Raw genomic sequence first — 22,812 nt, forward strand, 5'->3', positions numbered from 1 at the left:
GCACTTTTTATTTTATTTTTAAATACCCTGTAATTTCAATATGCTTGTTGTGGCTGTAATGAGAAAATAAACGAGTATGCCTTCATGCTAAACAGTAAGTTTTCTATTCCACTGAGTATGGAAAATTCAGTGTTTAGGATTTTGTGCCATGCTGGTTTTTGCTGGCAGAATAGACCTCCGATTAATGTAATGCTATTCATTCAGTAGTTATCAGCTTACGGTTGTGGTGGTTGTCAGGTGGGTATATAATCCTAGGTCACTCTTACCTTCTCCTGGGTAGAGGATTGCATTTTCCAACTTCTACCTGGGAGGGCTCTAATAATTTGTATTCCTAACGCTATAGTGTTCCTTTAAATACAAACCTGTATTCCTAATGCTTTAATGAGATACTCACTATAGCAGTAAAAATGTAGTTTTGTCCCCCCCCATCTCCATATGAGTGACCGAAAGGCCAACACAAGGGAAGACACAGGCGACTCGAACCCAGAAACCCTTAAATACACACACGACCACCACGCAGTGACTGCCTGCACCGCGACCCAACACCACACTACCAGACATGTAAAACACGCAAAGCAAAGAGACGCCAGCGCCCTTCATATATAATATGGAAAGGCCCACTCCCAACAACACTAACAAGAACAACTAATTAGGGAAGTCCCACATGCCCAAACCTAGCAGTTCATACCACCTGACCACCAACATTTAACTGCAGGTCCAGACAAAGGAATACGCACTGACCGCAAATTGACAGGCTGTGATAGGAGAGCAACCCACCTGTGTTATAAACCAATACAAAATATCTTCATGTTATATGTTCATCACCCAGTTTGCCTAGAGGCCTTCGAGTCTCCTTTTATGTTGTTAACTAGGAGATCTGCGCATCTCGATTGACCTACTGTTATGCTGTTTTCTTGAAACCTGCGCGTTTATACACACTTATTTCCATAATTTTCTATGAAACATTTGAAAAAAACTTCAATAAAAAGAGATTTACAAAAAAAAAATGTAGATTTGCTAACCTCTTCTCCGTGGCCAGCCACTTCTCCATGATTGAGATCCCTATCTTGATGATCTCAGCCAATGCAACGCTTTCTCATAGGGAAGCATTGAGAGGCTATTGTGCATGCGTGGCAAAATGCCATGCTGTGCCAATCCGAATAGAGATTCATTGAAGCAAACAGGACCTAACCCAGGAAGTCCCTCTAGTGGCTGTCAGAGTGACCGCCACTAGAGGTGTTACTGGGCAGCATTTACGGTGCACAGCCTGCAGGGACATGCTATAGACACCAGAAACCACTATATTAAGATATAGTGATTCTGATGACTGTAATGTCCCTTTAACTCTTAATTTTTTTAACCGTAGGTATGGTTTTTTTGTTTTGTTTTTTTATATGCTTTTGTTTACCTCTGGTTGACCCTCTACTGTTTCACTTGTACGATGGTCAGAGCACTCTTCATATTATCCTATAAGACCATGACTGTTGTAATGTTCAATGTACAGGCTAAATTATCTCTTGTAAATCTCCTTCCAAGTTATCGCCTATGTAGCCGGTGTGGCTGTTTGCTTTCCAGCACTGTGTTTTCAATAAGGATATTAGATTATTGTTTATTTGGGAAGGTCCTGAAGACCGCTGTGCTGAATTTGCCATGTACTAGTGCGTTATCAGCCCCAGTCAGAGTGTTGTTAACCTGTCCCTATTCACACAGGGGAAGTGCGAAAAGCAAGTTCAAGATGTGATCGAAAGGATATGGGATTTCATTGACAAGCTCAGCATCAACATGCTAGGTATGTTTGTTTTTGTAATTTTGTTTTGTAACTAAACTTTATCATTAAAGGGATTCTCTAAGCACCAAAACAACTTTAAGTCAATGAAGCTGTTGTACAGATCATGCCCCTGCAGTCTCACTGCTCAGTTTTCTACCAATTAGGAGTGAAATCTATTTTGTTTCTGTTTATGCAGCCCTAGCCACACTTCCCCTGTCTGTATCACGCTCTCACTAGGCCTGCATTAGAAAAAAAAAGTTTCATTTCGGATGTAACATCAGTGTGTTTAATTTAGAAGTTCTTATTTCCTGCTCTGTTGATTGAACTTTAAACACACACGGGAGGAATCTGAAGGCTCTCGCATGCTTTTTACATTGCAGGACATAATCCTGAGTTAAAAACACTGTGCAATAAAACAAGTTTAAACATTAGATCTCTCTTTACAGGAAGTGTATAGGAAGTCTGTGTAGGTCACATGCAGAGAGCCGTGACCAGGGTTGCATAACCAAACTAATTTTACTCTTGAATGGCAAGAAATTTAGCAGTGAGACATTACGGACATGATCTATACATCAAACTGCTTCATTAAGCTTATAGTGCCCTTTTAAATTCCAGCTAGGAAGTGTGTGTGTGTGTGTGTGTTTATATAATTTCTATTTATTTATTTTTACATTTACAGACCACCCCTTCTTCACAAACCCTTCCGCCTCTGTTCCTGGATGTGCAAGCTTTAGCTTCAATTTGTCAGGCTAATTGGAATTTTTTTTTCCAGCTTTGCTATTTTGGCATAATCTTTGCATGTAATTTGTCTGCTATTTGCCATCTATGTGAGTGCTGTGTTGCTGGGTGATTTTGTCCCTAGGACATTATCTGGACTTAACTGGTTTCCCATCTCACATCCAATAAATAGATAATAGGGTTCTCGGTAGAAGGACCCTATTATCTACAGGCATCTCCCACATTCTACGAGAACACCTCCAAAGAGAATAATCATCAATATTTAGCCACCACCTTGTGTGACCCTTAAACATATGACTCTCTTGGTTACATTTACACTGGGAACATTTTTTTATTTTTTTATTTCTATCTGCAATTCTCACACTCGGGTAAGCTGGTTAGGGACGTTAGCTTAATGGGACCTATTTTATCTTGGCAAAGCTGAGCCTAAGTAGTAAATCTTAAATTCACACACCATTATGCAGGGTTAGTAACTAAACCGTGAATTAATGTGAATTCACAAATTGCAGAATTTTCACATTTTAGGCCAGTCTGCGAGGATTCTCACTTTGCTGTTTGGCCTAAACATTGCCATTTATTGGTTAATTTATAGTGTTGGGGACAGGGTCACACAAAAAATATATATACACAAGAGAGGATTTTTCTGAGGGTTCGTTTTAAAGATAAAGACATGTCAAAGAAGTAACTGCTAAGCATGATCGGGCCTGTGTTCTGTTCTAGATTACAGCTCTCATCACTCCCAGCCATTTGGTGGTTGTTTAGCAGTCTGAAAAGACCTGTGGATGCTGTTATCGAGCAGTGGTTTCAATGAATAAGATTTGTGATAATCATGGATTAAATTAGAGATTTTCTTGTTTCTCTCCAGGAAAGTTCCTTGCAGATAATATTGTAGGCTCTGTCGTTGTATTTTCTTTGGTATTCTGGATTCCGCTGAGTATTCTTGTCCATTGTGTGGTAAGTAAGAGTCATATCGTACATTGTGCACAATGTCATGTAAACTTTATACTACAGTTAAAAAAAAAAAAAAAAAAAAAGTGTAATCTTTTAGCAGGAAAATATTTATATGTTTATAATATATTTTATTATTTCGTTGTCATTTTAAAGAGCCACTTAGGGCAATCAGATCAGTTACTTGATTTAAAGAGGTCACGGTGCAGTGGACCTGTATGTTTCCATTGCAGGGTTAAAGGGATACTATGGTGTTAAGAATACAAAGATGTTTTCCGAACACTATACTTCTCTTTGCCCGGCACTGTAAGGATTAATAAACCCTTACTGCACTGACCCGATTCCATTGCCAATCTCCCTTGATGCTGGCATCGGCGCTCCACTTCCTGCAACGCCTCCTGGGTGGTGTTTTATCGCTAATGCACATGTGTGGCAAGCGTCACAAACCCACTAGGCCCTAGAAATAGAAAAGCATTGATACAATGCTTTCCTATGGGATTTTACTATCGCTGGATGTCCTCATGCAGAGCAGAAAGTGCCTGTAGTGGCTGTCTGGTTGACCGCCACTAGCAAGGCATGCTTAGTCCTGCAATGTAATTATTGCTGTTTCTCTGGAACTGCAATAATTAATATTGCATGACTAAAAGGGTCTGGGACACTGCACTGAGCTGAATAATGTCCCTTTAACACACCTCTAGTGGCTGTCGTCCTTACAACCACTAGAGGCACTTTTGCATTGAGAACGGAGTCAAACTTGCTTTTCAAGTTCTCCTAGAGCAGCATTTAATTGGTGCAGGGATTTTCTGAGACATTTGAATTGCTGAGATCATCAAGATTGATGATCTTCTCTAAAGAGACGAGGCAGCCGTAGATTGAGCAGCACGGCAATGGAGAAAAGGTAAGTAAATGTAACTTTTCCATACACTCGGAGGGATCTGGGGATGGCGCCAGACACCTAAAAAGCTACAGCTTACTACAGCATTAGGAATAGAAATGTTTGTGTTCCTAACGCTGTAGTGTTTAATTTAATACTTTAAAATATATATTTTTTTAAACCTAATTTTTTATTTTGTAGTCACAATTTTTAATTCCTATGAACCCATAGCTTAAAGGCCAGCTTTGCTTGCTTTCTCATATGATTGTCATGTTGATGTGTGGTGCAGTGTGTAATCTTGGTTGCTGGGTAGGATGCGAGTTTCAGAATTTTCAATTTTATGTCTCTCTTGTCTTATCCAATAAACGTCTGTCTGATGGTGTTTGTCAGATCAGATTGGTAAGAATGCTGAAAAATGTAATAGCAACCATGCTGCAAATGGATTCAGTTTGATAGCCCTAGAGAACGACACTTTGAGCACGAAATAACTTTATCGCTCCTGTGCACTGTGCATAAAGGTTAACTCTTTCAAGCCCTCATAACTATAGTGTGCTGCTTCTTATTCGATGTCTAATAATTCTTTTTACACTCTTCAAATTGTCTTACGGTAATAACAAGCTATAATATGTTGATTATTTCATTATAATAGTTAATGTATACAACTACTGAGCTGTGATGTCACTAATGGGATATTTTTTTTTAATAATATTGTTTCTTTTGATGTTCATATGATTGAATTCCTGTTAGTGATCAACATATTTTCATTTCTCAATTTCTTAGGATAAGAAACTGGACAGGCAATATGAAGAAAACACCAAATCTTTATTTTTACCCAGCGTAAGTTATCATTACTTCTCCTATCTATTTATCTGCACAAGTTTGGAAAGCTTTGTCAGTGTTCGCTCTGTTTATGTAGATTGCAATGCCAGCTCTGCCCTGCGTGGTTCTATATTAGCAATGCCAGCTCTGCCCTGCGTGGTTCTATATTAGCAGCGCCAGCTCTGCCCTGCATGGTTCTATATTAGCAGCGCCAGCTCTGCCCTGCGTGGTTCTCTATTAGCAGCGCCAGCTCTGGTTTGCATGGTTCTATATTAGCAGCGCCAGCTCTGCCCTGCGTGGTTCTATATTAGCAGTGCCAGCTCTGGCTTGCATGGTTCTATATTCGCAATGCCAGCTCTGCCCTGCATGGTTCTATATTCGCAATGCCAGCTCTGCCCTGCGTGGTTCTATATTAGCAGTGCCAGCTCTGCCCTGCATGGTTCTATATTAGCAACGCCAGCTCTGGTTTGCATGGTTCTATATTAGCAGCGCCAGCTCTGCCCTGCGTGGTTCTATATTAGCAGTGCCAGCTCTGGCTTGCACGGTTCTATATTAGCAGCGCCAGCTCTGCCCTGCATGGTTCTATATTAGCAGCGCCAGCTCTGCCCTGCATGGTTCTATATTAGCAGCGCCAGCTCTGCCCTGCATGGTTCTATATTAGCAATGCCAGCTCTGCCCTGCGTGGTTCTATATTAGCAGCGCCAGCTCTGCCCTGCGTGGTTCTATATTAGCAGCGCCAGCTCTGGCTTGCATGGTTCTATATTAGCAGCGCCAGCTCTGCCCTGCGTGGTTCTATATTAGCAATGCCAGCTCTGCCCTGCATGGTTCTATATTAGCAGCGCCAGCTCTGCCCTGCGTGGTTCTATATTAGCAGTGCCAGCTCTGGCTTGCACGGTTCTATATTAGCAGTGCCAGCTCTGCCCTGCGTGGTTCTATATTAGCAGCGCCAGCTCTGGCTTGCATGGTTCTATATTAGCAGCGCCAGCTCTGGCTTGCATGGTTCTATATTAGCAATGCCAGCTCTGCCCTGCGTGGTTCTATATTTGCAGTGCCAGCTCTGCCCTGCGTGGTTCTATATTAGCAGCGCCAGCTCTGGCTTGCGTGGTTCTATATTAGCAATGCCAGCTCTGCCCTGCATGGTTCTATATTAGCAGCGCCAGCTCTGGCTTGCATGGTTCTATATTAGCAGCGCCAGCTCTGCCCTGCGTGGTTCTATATTAGCAGCGCCAGCTCTGGTTTGCATGGTTCTATATTTGCAGTGCCAGCTCTGCCCTGCATGGTTCTATATTAGCAATGCCAGCTCTGCCCTGCGTAGTTCTATATTAGCAGTGCCAGCTCTGCCCTGCATGGTTCTATATTAGCAGCGCCAGCTCTGGCTTGCATGGTTCTATATTAGCAATGCCAGCTCTGCCCTGCGTGGTTCTATATTTGCAGTGCCAGCTCTGCCCTGCGTGGTTCTATATTAGCAGCGCCAGCTCTGGCTTGCGTGGTTCTATATTAGCAGTGCCAGCTCTGCCCTGCGTGGTTCTATATTAGCAGCGCCAGCTCTGCCCTGCGTGGTTCTATATTAGCAATGCCAGCTCTGCCCTGCGTGGTTCTATATTAGCAATGCCAGCTCTGCCCTGCGTGGTTCTATATTTGCAGTGCCAGCTCTGCCCTGCGTGGTTCTATATTAGCAGCGCCAGCTCTGGCTTGCGTGGTTCTATATTAGCAATGCCAGCTCTGCCCTGCATGGTTCTATATTAGCAGCGCCAGCTCTGGCTTGCATGGTTCTATATTAGCAGCGCCAGCTCTGCCCTGCGTGCTTCTATATTAGCAATGCCAGCTCTGCCCTGCGTGGTTCTATATTAGCAGCGCCAGCTCTGGCTTGCGTGGTTCTATATTAGCAGCGCCAGCTCTGGTTTGCATGGTTCTATATTTGCAGTGCCAGCTCTGCCCTGCATGGTTCTATATTAGCAGCGCCAGCTCTGGCTTGCGTGGTTCTATATTAGCAATGCCAGCTCTGCCCTGCATGGTTCTATATTAGCAGCGCCAGCTCTGCCCTGCGTGGTTCTATATTTGCAGTGCCAGCTCTGCCCTGCGTGGTTCTATATTAGCGGCGCCAGCTCTGGCTTGCATGGTTCTATATTAGCAGCGCCAGCTCTGCCCTGCGTGGTTCTATATTAGCAATGCCAGCTCTGCCCTGCGTGGTTCTATATTAGCAGCGCCAGCTCTGGCTTGCGTGGTTCTATATTAGCAGCGCCAGCTCTGGCTTGCGTGGTTCTATATTAGCAGCGCCAGCTCTGCCCTGCGTGGTTCTATATTAGCAATGCCAGCTCTGCCCTGCATGGTTCTATATTAGCAATGCCAGCTCTGGCTTGCATGGTTCTATATTTTATTAGAAGTGCCACCTCTGTAGAATGCCTTTAGAATAAAACTTTATTTTGAAGAATAACAATTCATTATTCCTACTTTTCTCTGTTGCTGATTAATGTGGAAATAGAATGCGGAGATGATGAGCAGTATGGACTCTGCTCCAGTGCGGATAGTGAAGCCATTTCCTTCCTCCCAACCCACTCCCCGGTTCCAGTCACTGCAGCAGGTTCCGGTTGCGCCAGCCTCTGCCTCGGCCTGCAAGTCTGACCACCAAAGAATGGATACTATACAGGAGGATCCAAGCACGGATTCTCACCTTGATGATCAGTTTGACGAGGACCCCTTTCCTGCTAGTGGCTCTCCAGCAAAGTCCTTTGAGGATCTGACTGATCACCCTGTAATTAGGAGTGAGAAGGCCTCTTCCTTCAGATTACAGCGGCAATGTCGTGTGGACAGCAAGGAGACTGAGTGTTGACCCAGCACCCCGTAGGCAACTTAGACAATCATTTCATTTGTCCTAAAAGCTAGGCAGGTTAACTGTGGGTGGAAACAAGACCAAAACAGTGTGACATCAGAGGAAATGTGAAGAGCTTCTTATCATTATGGTTAAGCCCCATCAAAGCCAGCCCTTATTCCTTATGGAACTTGCACTCCAGTTGCTGCTGGGTTAGCTATAAGTGGGCCTCCAGCTGTTTAAGGTCTACATCTCTCATCCTTTAGCAGCCACTTGCTTTGTGGCTGATGGGAGTTGTAGTCCTTTTTACACTGGACACCTGTTTTATTGAGTACTTTAAAGTCTGTGCCCCACTTTCCTTTGCTGAGGAAGCTATAAAACTGGTTAACCCAAGAGAATGAAAAATTAAGATCTGGAAAGATGTCCGCTTTTTTTGGGTGATAAAACAATCATTTCAATGTGCTGCACACTTACTGAATATAGTTATAAGCTGTGATTTTGTTTGGGTCTTTGAATGGTAGTGTAATTTTTAACAAGCATTTGTCTGCTTCATGTCTTTGTGCCTTTGTAGAGTGATCCTTAATAGCAGGGTTATTCAGTTTGGACTAAAAGTCCCATCATTCTCAGCCAACAGATGGTGATGCCCAAGAATGGTGGGCTTTGCTTCTCAATCCATAGCTGGAATGCCATGGGCGAGCACATCCGTCATAACCCTTTAATTGCTTGTGGGCATTCAGTGTGTCAATTCTGTTCTTATCCTAAGGGAGTTCAAGTTATGTCAATATTCAAACAAGATTCCAGAGAAGCCATCAATTGCCAAATATCAGAGCACTTTGTAAAATAGAGAGAGGGAACATTCCTATATATGCTTTTCTATGCTGACTGTGTGTGAATTTCATTGCTTTTTTTTTATACGCCCCGTTACATGCTTTTCTTAATATCTTGTTTGGCAAAATCCTGGATGCTGTTTTTCATTTCACTCATTTTGCATAACCACAAAGCCTGATGTTTGACCATTTCCCAGTTATTGACCAAGCCTGAATGAGACCACTGCAGAGCTGATTTAAATTAAATTCTATGATTTATTGTGGCTGGGCTGAGGTTAAAGCCTCCTGACACGTTTTTTTTCCTCTCTAGTTTACTTTTCTTATTGACTGATCACTTAGAGGACAAAGAACATTCACAACTTTATCCAGAAGTGTCTCCTCTTCTTAAATTTTCAGTGCGCACTTTAAAATAAATCATTAAATCTATTTACCATTAAACATAGCCTTAATTAAGATTTGCGTCTTGTGTCGCTCCCAGTTGTCTTGATGTATTGTTTTCTTTAATGAATCCTCTATTACCCCATCTAGTGGTTTGCATATTTTTTGTCCAGTTAATGTGCCTATATCATTTTGATTTCTTCTTGCACAGTATAATAGTGACCTCTCAGTATGTGCACTGTACAAAGGATTTTAAGTTCATAATTTCCATTACAGATTGCCTTGATATACTAGTAGGACTGGAGGAACGATAAACTTTTATACAACGTTAGACTGATGCGTTCTAATATTGCATTTATTTAATCTGGGTCAGGGTGGATTGTATTAACCTCAATTTTTACCGTTGTGCTTTAACCCACTAAAAGGTAAACTGTCCACTCCTGATATGTGATTTTTTTTTTTTTTTTTCTTGCTTCCCTCCCCCTCCCCAAATTTTGAGTAATAATAAAATGTACTCGGCGGGATTATAGAACAATAATTCCAACATAGTGCGGCCATTGAAGGAATCCTGCTTTGTCTGACAGTACACTAACGTTTTTAAAAACCAGTGCCATTCCCTGCCATGATCATAACTGCAAGCTGGTCACTATAGACTGTAAGGTAGCTAGCATGAGCCGTATTTTGTATCAGGAAATTCCATCTTGATAGAGGATATATAAAGACTAGATTGCTGTGACATAATCAGTCACTGGAATACTCCTCTAGAAATGACACCATTAAATAAAACCTTGATAATCATAATTTGTGTTTTACATTTTAAAGAAAACAGAACAGAACATGAATCTGGTGTTTACATTTTGCAGTTGGTGTCCAGTGCAGTCCAGGCACAGGCAGTGCACACAATTCAAATGAGCAGAGAAACAATGTTTCGGTTTGTCCTCTTCCTCTTTGTTCAATAGGCAACATGTATAATCAGGATTGACAGGGAGCCACGTCTAAGGCATTCCAGAAAAGCTAAAGAGTTTAGTATAGTGGTGCGAATATCTACATTAATTTTATTTTTTTTAATCACAAACATTTTTGCTAACTATAGGGCAGGCATAGGCAACCTTTGGCACTCCAGATGTTTTGAACTACACCTCCCATGATGCTTTGCCAGCCTTATGGGGGATGTAGTCCCCAACATCTGGAGTGTCGAAGGTTGCCTATCCCTGCTATAGGGGATAAGTAAAAATACTGGGAAGTAAGTGTCCCTTTAAGAGGTAAAATAAACCAAATTATTCACGAAGTATTGGAGGTAAGTTGATGGTAAATAGATTTAATTGCTCATTACACCCCCTTCCACCAATGGGTTCACCCTGCCACCCGTGTAATATCTACGTATATATTTTAACATACCTCATTCAGTAATTGTTATTGATGTGGTTTGTTTGGTCACCAAGGAGCTAATTTAAAATACAGTTTTAACTTGTTTTACCGTCAATCTTTTCCTGCAGCTTCATTCTAAAGTGCAGGGTGTTCTGCAGCAGTAAAATAAACGAGGATATTCCATAATTGTTACACGTGCATGATTTCTCAGTGGGCTATAATTATACGAAAAGGGGGTTTTAGAATAAGGCAGCTTGTACTAACCGTTATTAATTCAAAACCACGTCTGTCAATACGAAGGTGTGTTTATTTCAATTGGCAAAGGAACTCTAAGCACCATAACCACGACAATGTGCCATAGTGGTTATGGTGCCAGGAGTACCCCCCCCCCCCCCCCCCCCATCCCACACTCCCGAAATGTAAGCAGTGGGGTTTTCTGAGTTTCATTGGCTCTTCGTAACAGGATTTAGCTCTGGAAAGATGACACATTAGCAGAGAGCTTGAGCTGGTTTCCATCAGCCAATGAACAAAGCCCTGCTCCACCATGCTTAGCCTAAAGTGAGTTTATGGCTCATATGGTCGGCGACCAGCACCCTGCAGACCCCAGTTAAGAAGTCAAATTGTCGACTCCTTATATTAGGTCACCAGTGCACTAGTGGTAACATAATCGTTACAATGCATTGAAGTGGCTATGGTTTTCGCAATGTTCCATTTTTGTGTCTGCATATTTCATTTCCTGAAAACCCTCTGCCATGTTTATTCATTTGTGAGTAAATTGCCTTGAATTCATAGTGAATTTTATATTATAGGCCACAAAAGACAATTGGAAAAAAAATGTCCACGTCCATTATTTATTCCGTTCATTTATTTTGGCCTACATTTTTAAATTGTCTTTGAATTCACTGCAAGTCACACTTTAACTGTTGTATTTAAGGGAGGAAAGAACTTTGGTTTACTCGCTAGCCTACCCTCAGTTTGTATAAAGATGGCTGCCTGCAGATGTCCCCATTCTAGTGTGTGCGAATCGGCCTCGCATTTTCCACAGCAGCATCTGATTTCAGAACCCAGGAGCATTCACGTCACGTTTTCTGTGTCATATTTTTGTAATGTTTTCCAGGAATTTACAGGCTGCTAATATCCTATAGTATGATAACTATAATGGGCCGTTAACGGGCTTTGGTGATCCCATAAGTGTATACACATATTTATTTGAATTTTGGATACTGAACATCTATAGTGGTGAAAACCACAGAAAGATAAACCAAGGACAATTTTGAGTGTAATCTTTCAACACCTTTTTCCTGTAGTGGTTAAAAGGAATTCTAATGATCACATTTAAAGCTTATACGAGCGTTGAATTGCTAGCATTATTTTTTGTGAATATTTCTACACAGTATTAAACATCTAGGTCTTTGATTCATTCATGTTTTTTTAGTTTTAAAAAAAAAATCAGCAAAAATTGACATTACATATCTCTTATCGCCCACCTGCCGTTTTTCATATATTTGGTTGTATATGGTTTTTGTAATTTGTAACATGAAATTTCTTACAAAATATTAATCGTTTGCTTTTTGTGTTTTGTATCCCTCTAACCACTATCACGGTACGCCGTACCCAAGCGCACCCGCAAAGGATAGAATTCTAAGTACTGTACATTTATTAGCAATTGTTAAATCCACGTTGTAATTATAATCAAACTAATTTCAGACTAACACTGATGTTATTGTATTGTAAAGTCTATAGCGAACTGCTGTAAATGTCACTTAATTTTTTTGGTTAAGAATTGTAAATGTATTTGTGCCTTACAACATGCTTTTAATACAAACTTTTTGTAATTCGGATATTTCAAGTGTTGATGTTCTTTAACAAAAAAAATTAATTGTTCTCAAAGTGGCAAAAGTCGAGCGCATTTTCTATTGTGTGTGCATTTTATAAAGATGTATATTTTTTACTTCAGTTGACAAGTCTTAATTTAAAAAAACTAAACAAACCAAAACCAACTACAGGTGCTACAGAAGCGGTACAATGTATTATTTTATAAAGGAATAAACATCCTTTACAGAGGTGCTTGATAGTAGGTTTCAGGTTTGACAAAGGCCAGCACTTTGGTCATATCTTGTCGCCGGTGCTGTTTGCACAATAAAGGAATGCTTGTTAATTGTGAGATGTTGGGTCATTGTTTTTTTTTTTTATATCTGCTAGTTTGTAAGAAGTCATGTTTGCTGACTGTGGCTGGTATATTATTCGGTATTGGATTTATAGAGTATTAAATACATTTTGGTAACTTTGTGCCTCAGCGTCTAGTTAGTACCGTTTAATATTCACCCCTTCTGGACCACTGATATCAGGACAACAAAGGATTTGATCTCAAAGGGTTAAAGCACATTGGTGTTGTACATTTAAAAAAATAAAGTAATAAACAGGCCCAAAAATGGTGATCTGCACAAATTCTCAGTACATTGCCTCTGGTGTCTGAGTTCAGTATGGAACCCAGTGAGTACAGAGTATTGTGTAACCAGTATTATTGGAAACCGGCGTCACAGATAGGTGTGGTGACTGTGGTCTGTATAGAGAGGCACTCTGTAAAGATATTTAGAACCTGTAAAATATGAAAAGTAATTATTAACACACTATTTGATTCACCCAGAATCACCTCTGGTGTCTAGTTCTTTGAATAAGACTCCACAGGTAAGTCTGGGGTAAATCTATTTATACTGGTGTCGATTTAAAATGATCTTGATTCGGGTGAACTGAATGAAAACCGATTTAGTCTAGTTTCCAATCACTCCAGAAAAGTAAAACAAATGCATCCCTACATTCTGCATTATCCAACAGTGTAATCTCTTCGATAGGTGATTCTATAGCAATGCTGCACTCTTATTTTTAATTTATTATTGGACAAACTAAATTTCAGTAGTTTGCTATAATTGACATCACTTTCTTATTCCCAGTGTGTCCAAGTATCCATTCAGAGCATGGGTGGCTAGGACAAGTCCATGCCTGTGAATTTGCAATGGAATTCTAGGACTCTGTTTTCTTGTCATGAAGCAAGGAGGCTTCGGGGTTTAAACTGTCCACATCGTTCCAGTAGGGGAGGATAAAAGGGAGATCTGAAGCTTTCCGCTCCAAGATCTGCCACAGCTGGGACTCCACAAATCTATTTCCTTCATCTGATAAGTGGAGCCCATCAGAGAGATATAGTGTAAAGTCCTAGAGGGAAGAGGAAAACAAATCTATAATTACAGAACATCAGAACATTTTCTACATGTTTGCACTTTATGTTAAAACAAACGCTTATACTATATCATTTAGATTAATCATTCAATCCCGTGAGTGACAAAGGTTGAAAACCAGCATTGTGACAGTGAGGATGTCATTGTTATATAGCTAAATGACTTTCTTTGAAATTCCAACACAGTCATGAGATATACATGACACAAAGTACTCATCTGAAAATCTGCTCCCCATGTGCTGCTGAATTATCTATTGTATTCAAAGAATACTGGGAGTTGTAAGTCATCAACATCTAGAGATATATGAAATAATGTAGTCAAAATTTCAGGTAAGACCCAATATACGGCAATGTGTGCAACCTCTTGAGGTAGGCAAACCTAATCGCTCCAGATTTTCACTACATGTCCACTGATGCTTTGCCAGCTTTATGATTAAAAAAAATAATTATGGGAAATGTATCCACAACATGTGGAGTGCCAAAGGTTTCCTACCCCTGACTTATAGTCACTTAAGTTAGAATTCACTTATTCTCTAGGGACATGTTTTTGGTTTTATTCATCCTTATTTTTATTTAAACAAACAACAAACCAAAACAATATAGGAGATATCACTACTCATCCTACCTGGCCACCTTCTTGCATTGTAGTCCACAAATCCAAGATTTCTGTTCCACATTCATTGGCAACCTGAATGCATGCTTTGGCATACACACCGGCTCTTTCATTGGATCGATTCAGTTTACATCCTTAGTAATGAGAATAGACGGGGGTCAGATATAGATGAAGGTGCAGGTGAACTGCAGTCAGTGGTCTGCAATCTACTGTTCTGAGAAGCAATAAAGCTAACGTATTCTGTTATTTAAACCACTAATGTTTTAACCACAATGATCAAAGTTAGCAGCACTATAACCACACAGTCTCTCTGCCCATTCTCATATTCATATCTGGGGTACACTTTACAGTTCAGAACAAAAATACACCCCAAATATTTTGCTCCCAGGAATCAATTATATTCTACATGTGTATTCTCTCTCTCTCTCTCTCTCTCTATATATATATATATATATATATATATATATATATATATATATATATATACATACACACACACACACATCATAACATTCTCTACATGTTTGCACTGTATTTTAAAACACCAACGCTTACACTATATCATTTAGATTATTCATTCAATCCTGTGAGGGACATATATAGAGAGGAGGGGGGGGGGAGAGAATAAAATAATGGTGATTTAGTTGCCGCAGCATACATGTAATGCATTTTTGGCAGGTTCTACTCCATACTAACCTAAGTACTGCACTGATGAGAAATCACACACTTTCTCCCTCTTTTAGTGAGAGTGTCGGAGAGAAACGTGGCAGTGATAGTAAGTGTGAATTACCTTTTAGGTGACATTCCTTCTCCCAGGCTGGCTCGTAAAGGGGAGGAGGTGTGATCAAGATAATTCTATCTCCAGTAATGTCAATAGACTTTAGATATTGTATCATACTTTGTAAATTGTCTACATATTCCTCCAAGGGGATGTGTTGCTGTGGATTTTCTTCTATTTAATGTAAAGAAGGGAAAAAAAAGCACAATTATTATATTGTTTAATGTATCTTTCAGAGTGCCTCAGTATGTCCTTATTATTAAAGTGAAATTCTAGACAGGGGAGGTATAATTATATACATATACGGACCGTAGGGGTAATTGACACAATCAGACTCACAAGATAACATGGCAAAAGGTATCATTGTTAAAAACATGTACAGTATATAAATTAACCTCCATTTATTAGAGGGTTACCAGCTATTCGGAATCGAAGGATTCTGCTTATCCCATGTTCCGAGCAGAGGGGGCCTTTATGTACAGGATACGTTTGCCCACATCTATCAGATGTTCAGTAACATAACAGATACAAAGTGAAGAGATGTAATACCTTTTAGGGAGCTGTCATTAGCTCCAAAAAAAATTGTAACTGCGGCTGTGTTTCCAGCATGACAGCCCTTGGAGACCAGCCTGGGTAAGATCAGTTTAGCCCATCTTGTGTTGTAACCGGACAGTCCTCGGTTTATTACATCACATTTCCTACATGGAAAACAAAATTAACAAAAATTCTGTCCATAATCATCTCTGGAATAATCTATGGCGCCTTCTCCCAATTAAGGTATGAATAGAAGAAAATACCAAAGATTTTGGATATTTAAACAGAAACCGTAGGCACTGTATCTGCTTCATCTCATTAAACTGGTTCTAGTGTCTGGAGTCTCCTGTTACTATAATTACTTTCAGCAGTAAACAGTTTTTAATGTCCCTGGCAGTCCATCCCCTCTGTGCTCCTTTGGCTAATAAGGAAGTATTAGCCTGAGCAGCAATGGGCAGCTGTGATTGGCTGAGAGTGTCAGCTGACTGCTTTTAGCCTGTCAGAGCTCCAACTGACGGTATGAATGGGTATGACAACAAGGAAGTGTATAATCTCTGCCTTAGCTACACATACAGAAGGGGCTGGACTGTGGGTGGCTAGGGATCTCTTATTTTGTGGCATTCTGCCTGAACATGGTGCAACACTGAATGGAGGGACAGTGCCACGGCACTCCAGGCACTATAACCAATTCAAGGAGATGAAATGATTATAGTGTCCCTTTGAGTATTTAATAGATCTACTCATATAGAAAACATGTATGTATTTATCCTGCATTTTTTATTTTTTGGGGGGGGGGAAAACTGCTTACAAAATCTGAATACTTGCTGTCTACAGCCCCTTCCCAGGCTTTTGCAAGCTTACCTTCTCCCCCGACTCCAGACACATAGAGTGCTTTACATTTTGACTGTTCCTTTAAAACCTTGCTCTCCCCAATGCTATCTTCTTATAAATAAACCACGTTCACCAATCACATACACATAAGGACATATACACATTTATATTGTGCTACACCCACCTGATTAGCTTATTAGCGAGAATTGACCCCCATCCATTTGTTTCAAACGCAAACTAAAACAAAGAAACAGTCAGCATGTCACTATATAGGCTGTATTACTACACGTAACAATTCTACATCAGGTAACCTCATTGTCACCATTGTGTGTGCTGTTCCCATTATGTGTATTGTGCACACACTTTGGGGTGTACAGCAGCATTTCTATTAATACGACCATGTTCTGGGTCTGACATCCTTATTCTTTTTTTCTGTATAAGTAATTTAACCTGCAAGTATTATAGATAGATTTGTGCACAAGTCACCTGAAACAAACAAAAGTCCTGTTAATCTAAGCCCGAACAAATCGATCTGTAACGTAAATAATAGACGGCTCAATTTATTTGGGCCTAACTTGACAGGAATTGATTTGTTTAATGCAGAGAAAAGGATTTGTGCACGTCTAATTGCAAAATACACATTTTATTAAGTACAGCTGATTCTTAAAGGGCCACTCCAAGCACCATGATCACTGCAGTGATTTAATGTGGTCATGGTGCCTGGAGTCCGTATATACAGCGTTTGGCTATGAAACACTGCACATACAGAGTTTAACTCCTTTGCTGCCGGAGGTGTAACTCCACTTATGACAGCATCACTGGGGCATCATTAGCCAGCCCAGACCTTAAGTACAAAGCTGTCTAATATCAGTTCTGTGCATATATCTATGCACTAACACTTTTTCATTGGTGAGAGTGGTCAGCTGACGCTCTCAGCCAATGAATGGTGATGGCCAGGCCTTGTCCTCTCCAGCTCTGCAGAAGTGCATTGCAAGACTTCCAGTGAGCCTCAGGGCTCGGCGAGGACCCAGGTAAGGGGACAAACCATGGTTTGCCCCATTACTAGGGAACTGGGCCAGTTCTGATTATTTGAAAAACTATTTAATCACATGGCTGCAATGCCAGGCATATAGGACGCATGCAGACATAGTGCAGATGTTTGTTTGCAAAAACACTAGAATAAGCAATATGCACAATGTAAGTGACGTTGAGAGTGATGAGATGATTGATGCCACTAGTGACCTCCTTGTGTTTTCCTGCACTACAGCCAATACAGCACTGTGGCTAATCTTTAAACGGCTGGGCATCATGGCAAATGTAGGTCACAAATATCTGGGGTATCTATACTAAATGTTTTGCATATTAAAATTAGACCCCTCTGTAGGGTACAGTTTTCATATACACAACCTGTAACAGGAACACCAAGTCCTCCTACAGTAGTGAGGGTTTGTCCATATGACTTACTATACTCAGCCCAATTTATTATATTGTAATACACACTGATCAGCCACAACATTAAATCTCTAGACAGGTGAAGTAAATAACATGGATTATAGCATTACAATGGCACCTGTCAAGGGGTAGGATATACTAGGCAGCAAATGAACAGTTAGTTCTTGAATTTCATGTGTTTAAAGTGCATACATGTATTATTTCCAGTAAGATGTATTATCCAACCTATTGTGTAAAATAGAATATATATATTTTTTCCACACCCAGGGTTCCCCAGTCCACGATATCTTCGAAATACCTACAGATTGTTTTGGCCGAGAGAAATCCACTAACCAAATGTAATTTATTCCGGATTGATGTAACTGACCTCACATGGCATTCAAACTGTACATAGTACATTTTCCTTGTAGTGCCCTACTACATGTTAAAATATCTGCTTTAGAAAACATGACCGAACAACAAACCCCTTTACAGACCAAGCTTGAATCATTTCCAGTTATGTGTGGGAATGCATAGAAATGCTGGGGGATTTGGAAAATCATTGATTAGCAGTCTAGAGTTTTAGTTGTTCAAATAGGCCGTTTCATTAAAACATGATCTATTTTTTGCTTCCTTTAAAGCAATCTTTGAGACAGCAAACTTGGAAGTCTCTTCTGAACCAAACTAAGTATTTGCAATTATGACACACATTCTACAGAAAGGGATTTGTGAAGAATGTTACTTACCTGAGTAATTGAATCTCCAAACAAAACGATACGAGGCCAGGAAATCATTCCCCTATCGAGAACAAGAGAAAAACCAAAAGATATACGTATCTGAAGTTCCGGTTAGTGTAATTTGGGCTGCTGGAATCAAGATCGGGAGATATTTATAAGTTGCAAAAGTAAAGCAATCAACAGGAATATTCTGTTGGTTTCCATGGTAATTGCTCTATTTCTATACATAAAAATAAGACTGCCAGGTTTATTCAGTAAACTGTGAATTTTAGTGAATCAAAATCCAAATGGCAAAAGTCTATAATAGCGAAGATATAACAATAACAGACTGGGAGATTTTCCTAAATGTTCGCCTACATTTGAAATGTAATTGGCTGTAATTGGGATATTTTATTGGTTTAAAGCATGGGTTCTCAAACGCCGGCCCCCCAGATGTTGCTAAACTACAACTCCCATGCTTCTTTGAATTACATAGCTAGCCAGAGAATCATGGGAGTTGTAGTTCAGCAACATCTGGGGGGCCGGAGTTTGAGGACCCATGGTTTAAAGGAACACTATATTGTTAGGAATACAAAACTGTACGGCATTAGACCTTCCCCACAGGAAAGCATTGAACCAATGCTTTCCTATAAGTTTTTTTAAAGACACTGGATGTCCTCATGCACAGCGTAAGGACATCCAGTGCTAAACTTTGTGTAAATGCAGGAAGTTCCTCTAGTGGCTGTCTGGGAGACCCCTACTAAAAGCAGTTCTAACACTGCAATGTAAACGTTACAGTTTCTCTAAAACGGCAGTGTTTTCAGCTGCAAAGATAAGGGGACAGTGACTGCACCAGGACCACTTCAATGAGATGAAGTAGTCTGGGCGCCTGTAGTGTCCCTTTAATAATGAATAATTCCTAGTCTAAGTGTTTTCAGTGGACAAAGAGTGAGCAGTTAAATCACCAACTGTAGAACTGTTGTTCTGAAAACGACGTCCGTGGCATTAATATAGCGTCAACATATTCACAATATACACACACATTCAAAAACACACACACTACACAAACCTGGCACACATTACACAGTCTGCATGCGCACAAACACACTATGGGGCTACAGGCGGTGAATCACTCTGGGATATCCAGGGACAGGCAACCTACGGCCCTCCAGATGTTGTGGACTACATCCCCCTTAATGCTATTACACCCATAATGCTTGTATAGCATCAAGGGAGGTGTAGTCCAAAACATCTGGAGTGCCAAAGGTTGCCTATGCCTGCAGTATTCCATAGTGAAACACTGGACATTCAGACTGCAGCCACCATAACCACTTACAGTCACTGAAGTGATTATGGTGCTTGGAGTAACCTTTTAACCCTTTGCTAACCAATGGACACTGGAGCACTCCACTCAACTTCAGCCCAAACCTTGAAAATGACTAACAGATATAACAGGAATAAACCATTGTGTTACTACCCCCACCCACGCTAAGACCCTGAATAATGAAATCACAGGACTCACACTGACTCTTCCTGCAGCTAGACCACAAGGAAATAGTTCCGGTAGGGGGCGGGGACAGAGGATGTCAAGTGATCACACCAGGCCACGCCCAGTACACCCAGCAGTGAAGTCCAGGAAGCTCAGGCGGGCTTGTGATAGTGTGCGGAAGGACACAGACGAACAGCTCACTGTGAACAAATAGCACCAGATACTTTGGATTAATGTTATCACAGCCTGCTTTATAGTTTACAGTTTACACAGGGGGGGAGTTATGTCGCTTAATTCATCCCCTGGGGGGGATTTACTCTCGTGATATTTTCAATAAAGATAAAATCTGTGAAAAACTCTTATAGACTCCAAAATGTAAATAATTAACATTCCAACACAGTAAAAACACAAGACAAAGCAGGGACTGGAAAGTCTTATTTTCTCTCAGATTTATGTCAAAAGGTGAAACTTTAAAGAAACATGAAAATGTACGATTACATTTTCTTTTTACAATTTTGTAGCAGATATCTCAACTTGCAAAAATGCATTTCAGAGAGGTGGCTTCACCAGCTACTGCTCCCCTCTCCCCAACAGCCACCAAACGTATCAACACCTTGACAAACAGATACACACACTAATATACATGTGATGTAATTCCAGTAAAATACAAGTTTAGCAGGCTAAGATTGCCACAAGGCATATGTATGTATATGTGTTTGTAGTATCAGTTGGTTAATTACACGTAGCTAAGATACTGTCATCACTGTACTGACCAGGTGCAGGAATGTAAGAACTGGAATTACGCGTCCCTCTCCTTTGTATCAGATGAGCCACGTGGTTAGACCGGATGGATGAGTTTAGACTCTATTCATTAAATAGGTTAAGGGTATGTGTGGGTGTAGTTAATTGTGGGAGGAGCTACAGTGCTATATAAGGAATGTACTCTATGTATTCAGTACTCAGACTTTGCTGTATTTTGGTGACGCTAGTCCCTCTGAGTCCCGATCGGTGATCCAATAAAGAATCTCTTCCTTCCTGAAGAAACCTGTGTCCATCTCTCTGTGCTTGGCTTCCGTCAGTTTCTCCGGTATCATTTGGTGCATTGGCCGGGAAGCTCATCGTTCAACGGTAGCTGAGAGGCAGAGGCGTGAGACGGTCTATCTTTGCCCACGTTCTCTACGGCTGCACCCCTGAACTTCTGCGTGGACCTCCCTTCGTCTCGGCGCCACTGGTCTGTTGTCCAGGAGATCATCGGCCTCTACGTAAGAAGTGCTGGGGTGTCCCCGTCGATGAGTGTGAACTCAGGTTCAGGAACGAGGAGGTAAGACAACTGCTGTTTTAGACGGCAGGACCCGCTAGGGGTATACCGATTGTGCGGTAGGCCCAAAGGGGTTTTTGAATCTGTGTATCTGCCCCCTCTGTCGGAGGGAAGGAGCGAAGGCGCACCGCTCGATCGAACGCTCTTTAGTCAGACCGTTTGATTTGGTTAGTCAGGCGGGGTCCTGGTGTAAGATAGCCCTAGCCGGACACCGGTGTCTTGTCTAGACTAGCGTTCTAGGGTGTATATTACGTTCGCTAGGTCGGAGGGACCGGGAGACTAAGCGGCGCCTGTGTAAATTCGGTTCGCTAGTTCTCATCCTATCTGGGCTAAGTGGGAAGGCGTGTAAATTTGGAACCCACTAGACTTTTGATAGTACGACTAAGAGGCGCCTGTGTAAATTCGGTTCTCTAGCTCGCTATGTATATGTGGTGATTGGGCAGTGTGGCTAACCAAAACGGGTGTATATAGTTTTAGGTAGTCCATTCAAGGTACTGGCCAATAGTTTAGTTGGGAATTGTAAATGTGTTAACGATTGTTTTAGTAAAGTGTATATCTTGTTAGATAGCGCGAGCTCAGCCGTCTAGCGAGAGTGTTAATAGTGTGTTGCTGTATTATAGTGCACGGTACCATAACCCTGTATATTTACTGACATTGTATAATAAGTACTAATCATTGTCGTCCATTGCATGTTTTAACACCATAACCACTAATAATTGTATTGTGACCTTAACTTGTGCTTTGACCTATGCTAACCGTACTGTAACCGCTATTTGTAAAAGACGATGTTACTGGGTGTGTTATAGACGGGTAATTCGTATATAGAGAATTATAGCGTGGGTGACTGTGTAGTTACGCCAAAGGGCATAATATTGATTATATAGTGACTGGTGTAGCAGCTGTGTGTGTATGGGAATTCCCTGAGTGTTTATTGTTATTGTGTACGTTTCACTTGGTAACCGTACCACGTGGTGCTGTTGCCAGAGGAAACGGGTGTGACTGTTGAATAGTACGCGTGTATAGTAATCGTTGTCGACGACGTTCCACTGTTAAATATGGGTGCGTCGCAGTCAACGATTCCGGATCCCTTAGGATGTATGGTTAAGAATTTTAAAAAGGGATTTAAAATTTGTGATTTTGGGGTAAAGATGTCTCCTGTACGTTTGGTCACTTTGTGCACTAGGGAGTGGCCTACTTTGGTTGCGGCATGGCCGCCACGTGGCAGTTTGGATCCAACTCTGGTACAGCGCTTACACGTGGCTGTATCAGGTAGGCCTGAACTTTACGGCCAGTTTCCTTATATTGATTGTTGGAGACAGGCCGTAAATGACTCGCCAAAAT

The 22,812-nt window shown here is 41.0% G+C and overlaps 2 protein-coding genes across 7 annotated transcripts in view; one reads left to right on the top strand and one right to left on the bottom strand.

Annotated features, from left to right (window-relative positions):
* The window catches only part of ADAM17 (ADAM metallopeptidase domain 17), a 63,289-nt gene extending 53,076 nt beyond the window's left edge, over nucleotides 1–10,213 (top strand). For all 6 annotated transcript variants that reach the window (XM_063442178.1, XM_063442176.1, XM_063442180.1 and 3 more), the window contains exons 17-20: nucleotides 1,711–1,789; nucleotides 3,372–3,460; nucleotides 5,109–5,165; nucleotides 7,630–10,213. In XM_063442178.1, the coding sequence (XP_063298248.1) occupies nucleotides 1,711–1,789; nucleotides 3,372–3,460; nucleotides 5,109–5,165; nucleotides 7,630–7,977 (573 nt within the window). In that variant the 3' untranslated portion in view covers nucleotides 7,978–10,213. The remainder of the gene's footprint in view (nucleotides 1–1,710; nucleotides 1,790–3,371; nucleotides 3,461–5,108; nucleotides 5,166–7,629) is intronic.
* A 3,171-nt stretch (nucleotides 10,214–13,384) lies between these two features.
* On the bottom strand, nucleotides 13,385–20,228 carry IAH1 (isoamyl acetate hydrolyzing esterase 1 (putative)). The gene is made up of 7 exons (XM_063442186.1): nucleotides 20,187–20,228; nucleotides 18,695–18,746; nucleotides 16,702–16,754; nucleotides 15,702–15,850; nucleotides 15,165–15,326; nucleotides 14,387–14,508; nucleotides 13,385–13,739 (listed from the first exon to the last, which is right to left on the bottom strand). The coding sequence occupies exons 2-7, from the start codon at nucleotides 18,740–18,742 to the stop codon at nucleotides 13,551–13,553; spliced, it is 723 nt and encodes a 240-aa protein (XP_063298256.1). The 5' UTR covers nucleotides 18,743–18,746; nucleotides 20,187–20,228; the 3' UTR covers nucleotides 13,385–13,550.
* Nucleotides 20,229–22,812: the final 2,584 nt, after the last annotated feature.

The sequence above is a fragment of the Pelobates fuscus genome, chromosome 2, assembly GCF_036172605.1.
Source record: "Pelobates fuscus isolate aPelFus1 chromosome 2, aPelFus1.pri, whole genome shotgun sequence".
In the NCBI taxonomy this organism is placed as follows: domain Eukaryota; kingdom Metazoa; phylum Chordata; class Amphibia; order Anura; family Pelobatidae; genus Pelobates; species Pelobates fuscus.

What these genes read in the sequence shown, in the direction of transcription:
- IAH1 (XM_063442186.1), bottom strand. Translation starts at nt 18,742, where the DNA reads ATGATTTCCTGGCCTCGTATCGTTTTGTTTGGAGATTCAATTACTCAG. An exon ending in TAATGACAGCTCCCTAAAAG is followed by an intron (nt 15,327 to 15,701) that starts GTATTACATCTC and finishes TACATTAAATAG; the next exon opens with AAGAAAATCCACAGCAACAC. An exon ending in CAATGCAAGAAGGTGGCCAG is followed by an intron (nt 13,740 to 14,386) that starts GTAGGATGAGTA and finishes TCTTCCCTCTAG; the next exon opens with GACTTTACACTATATCTCTC.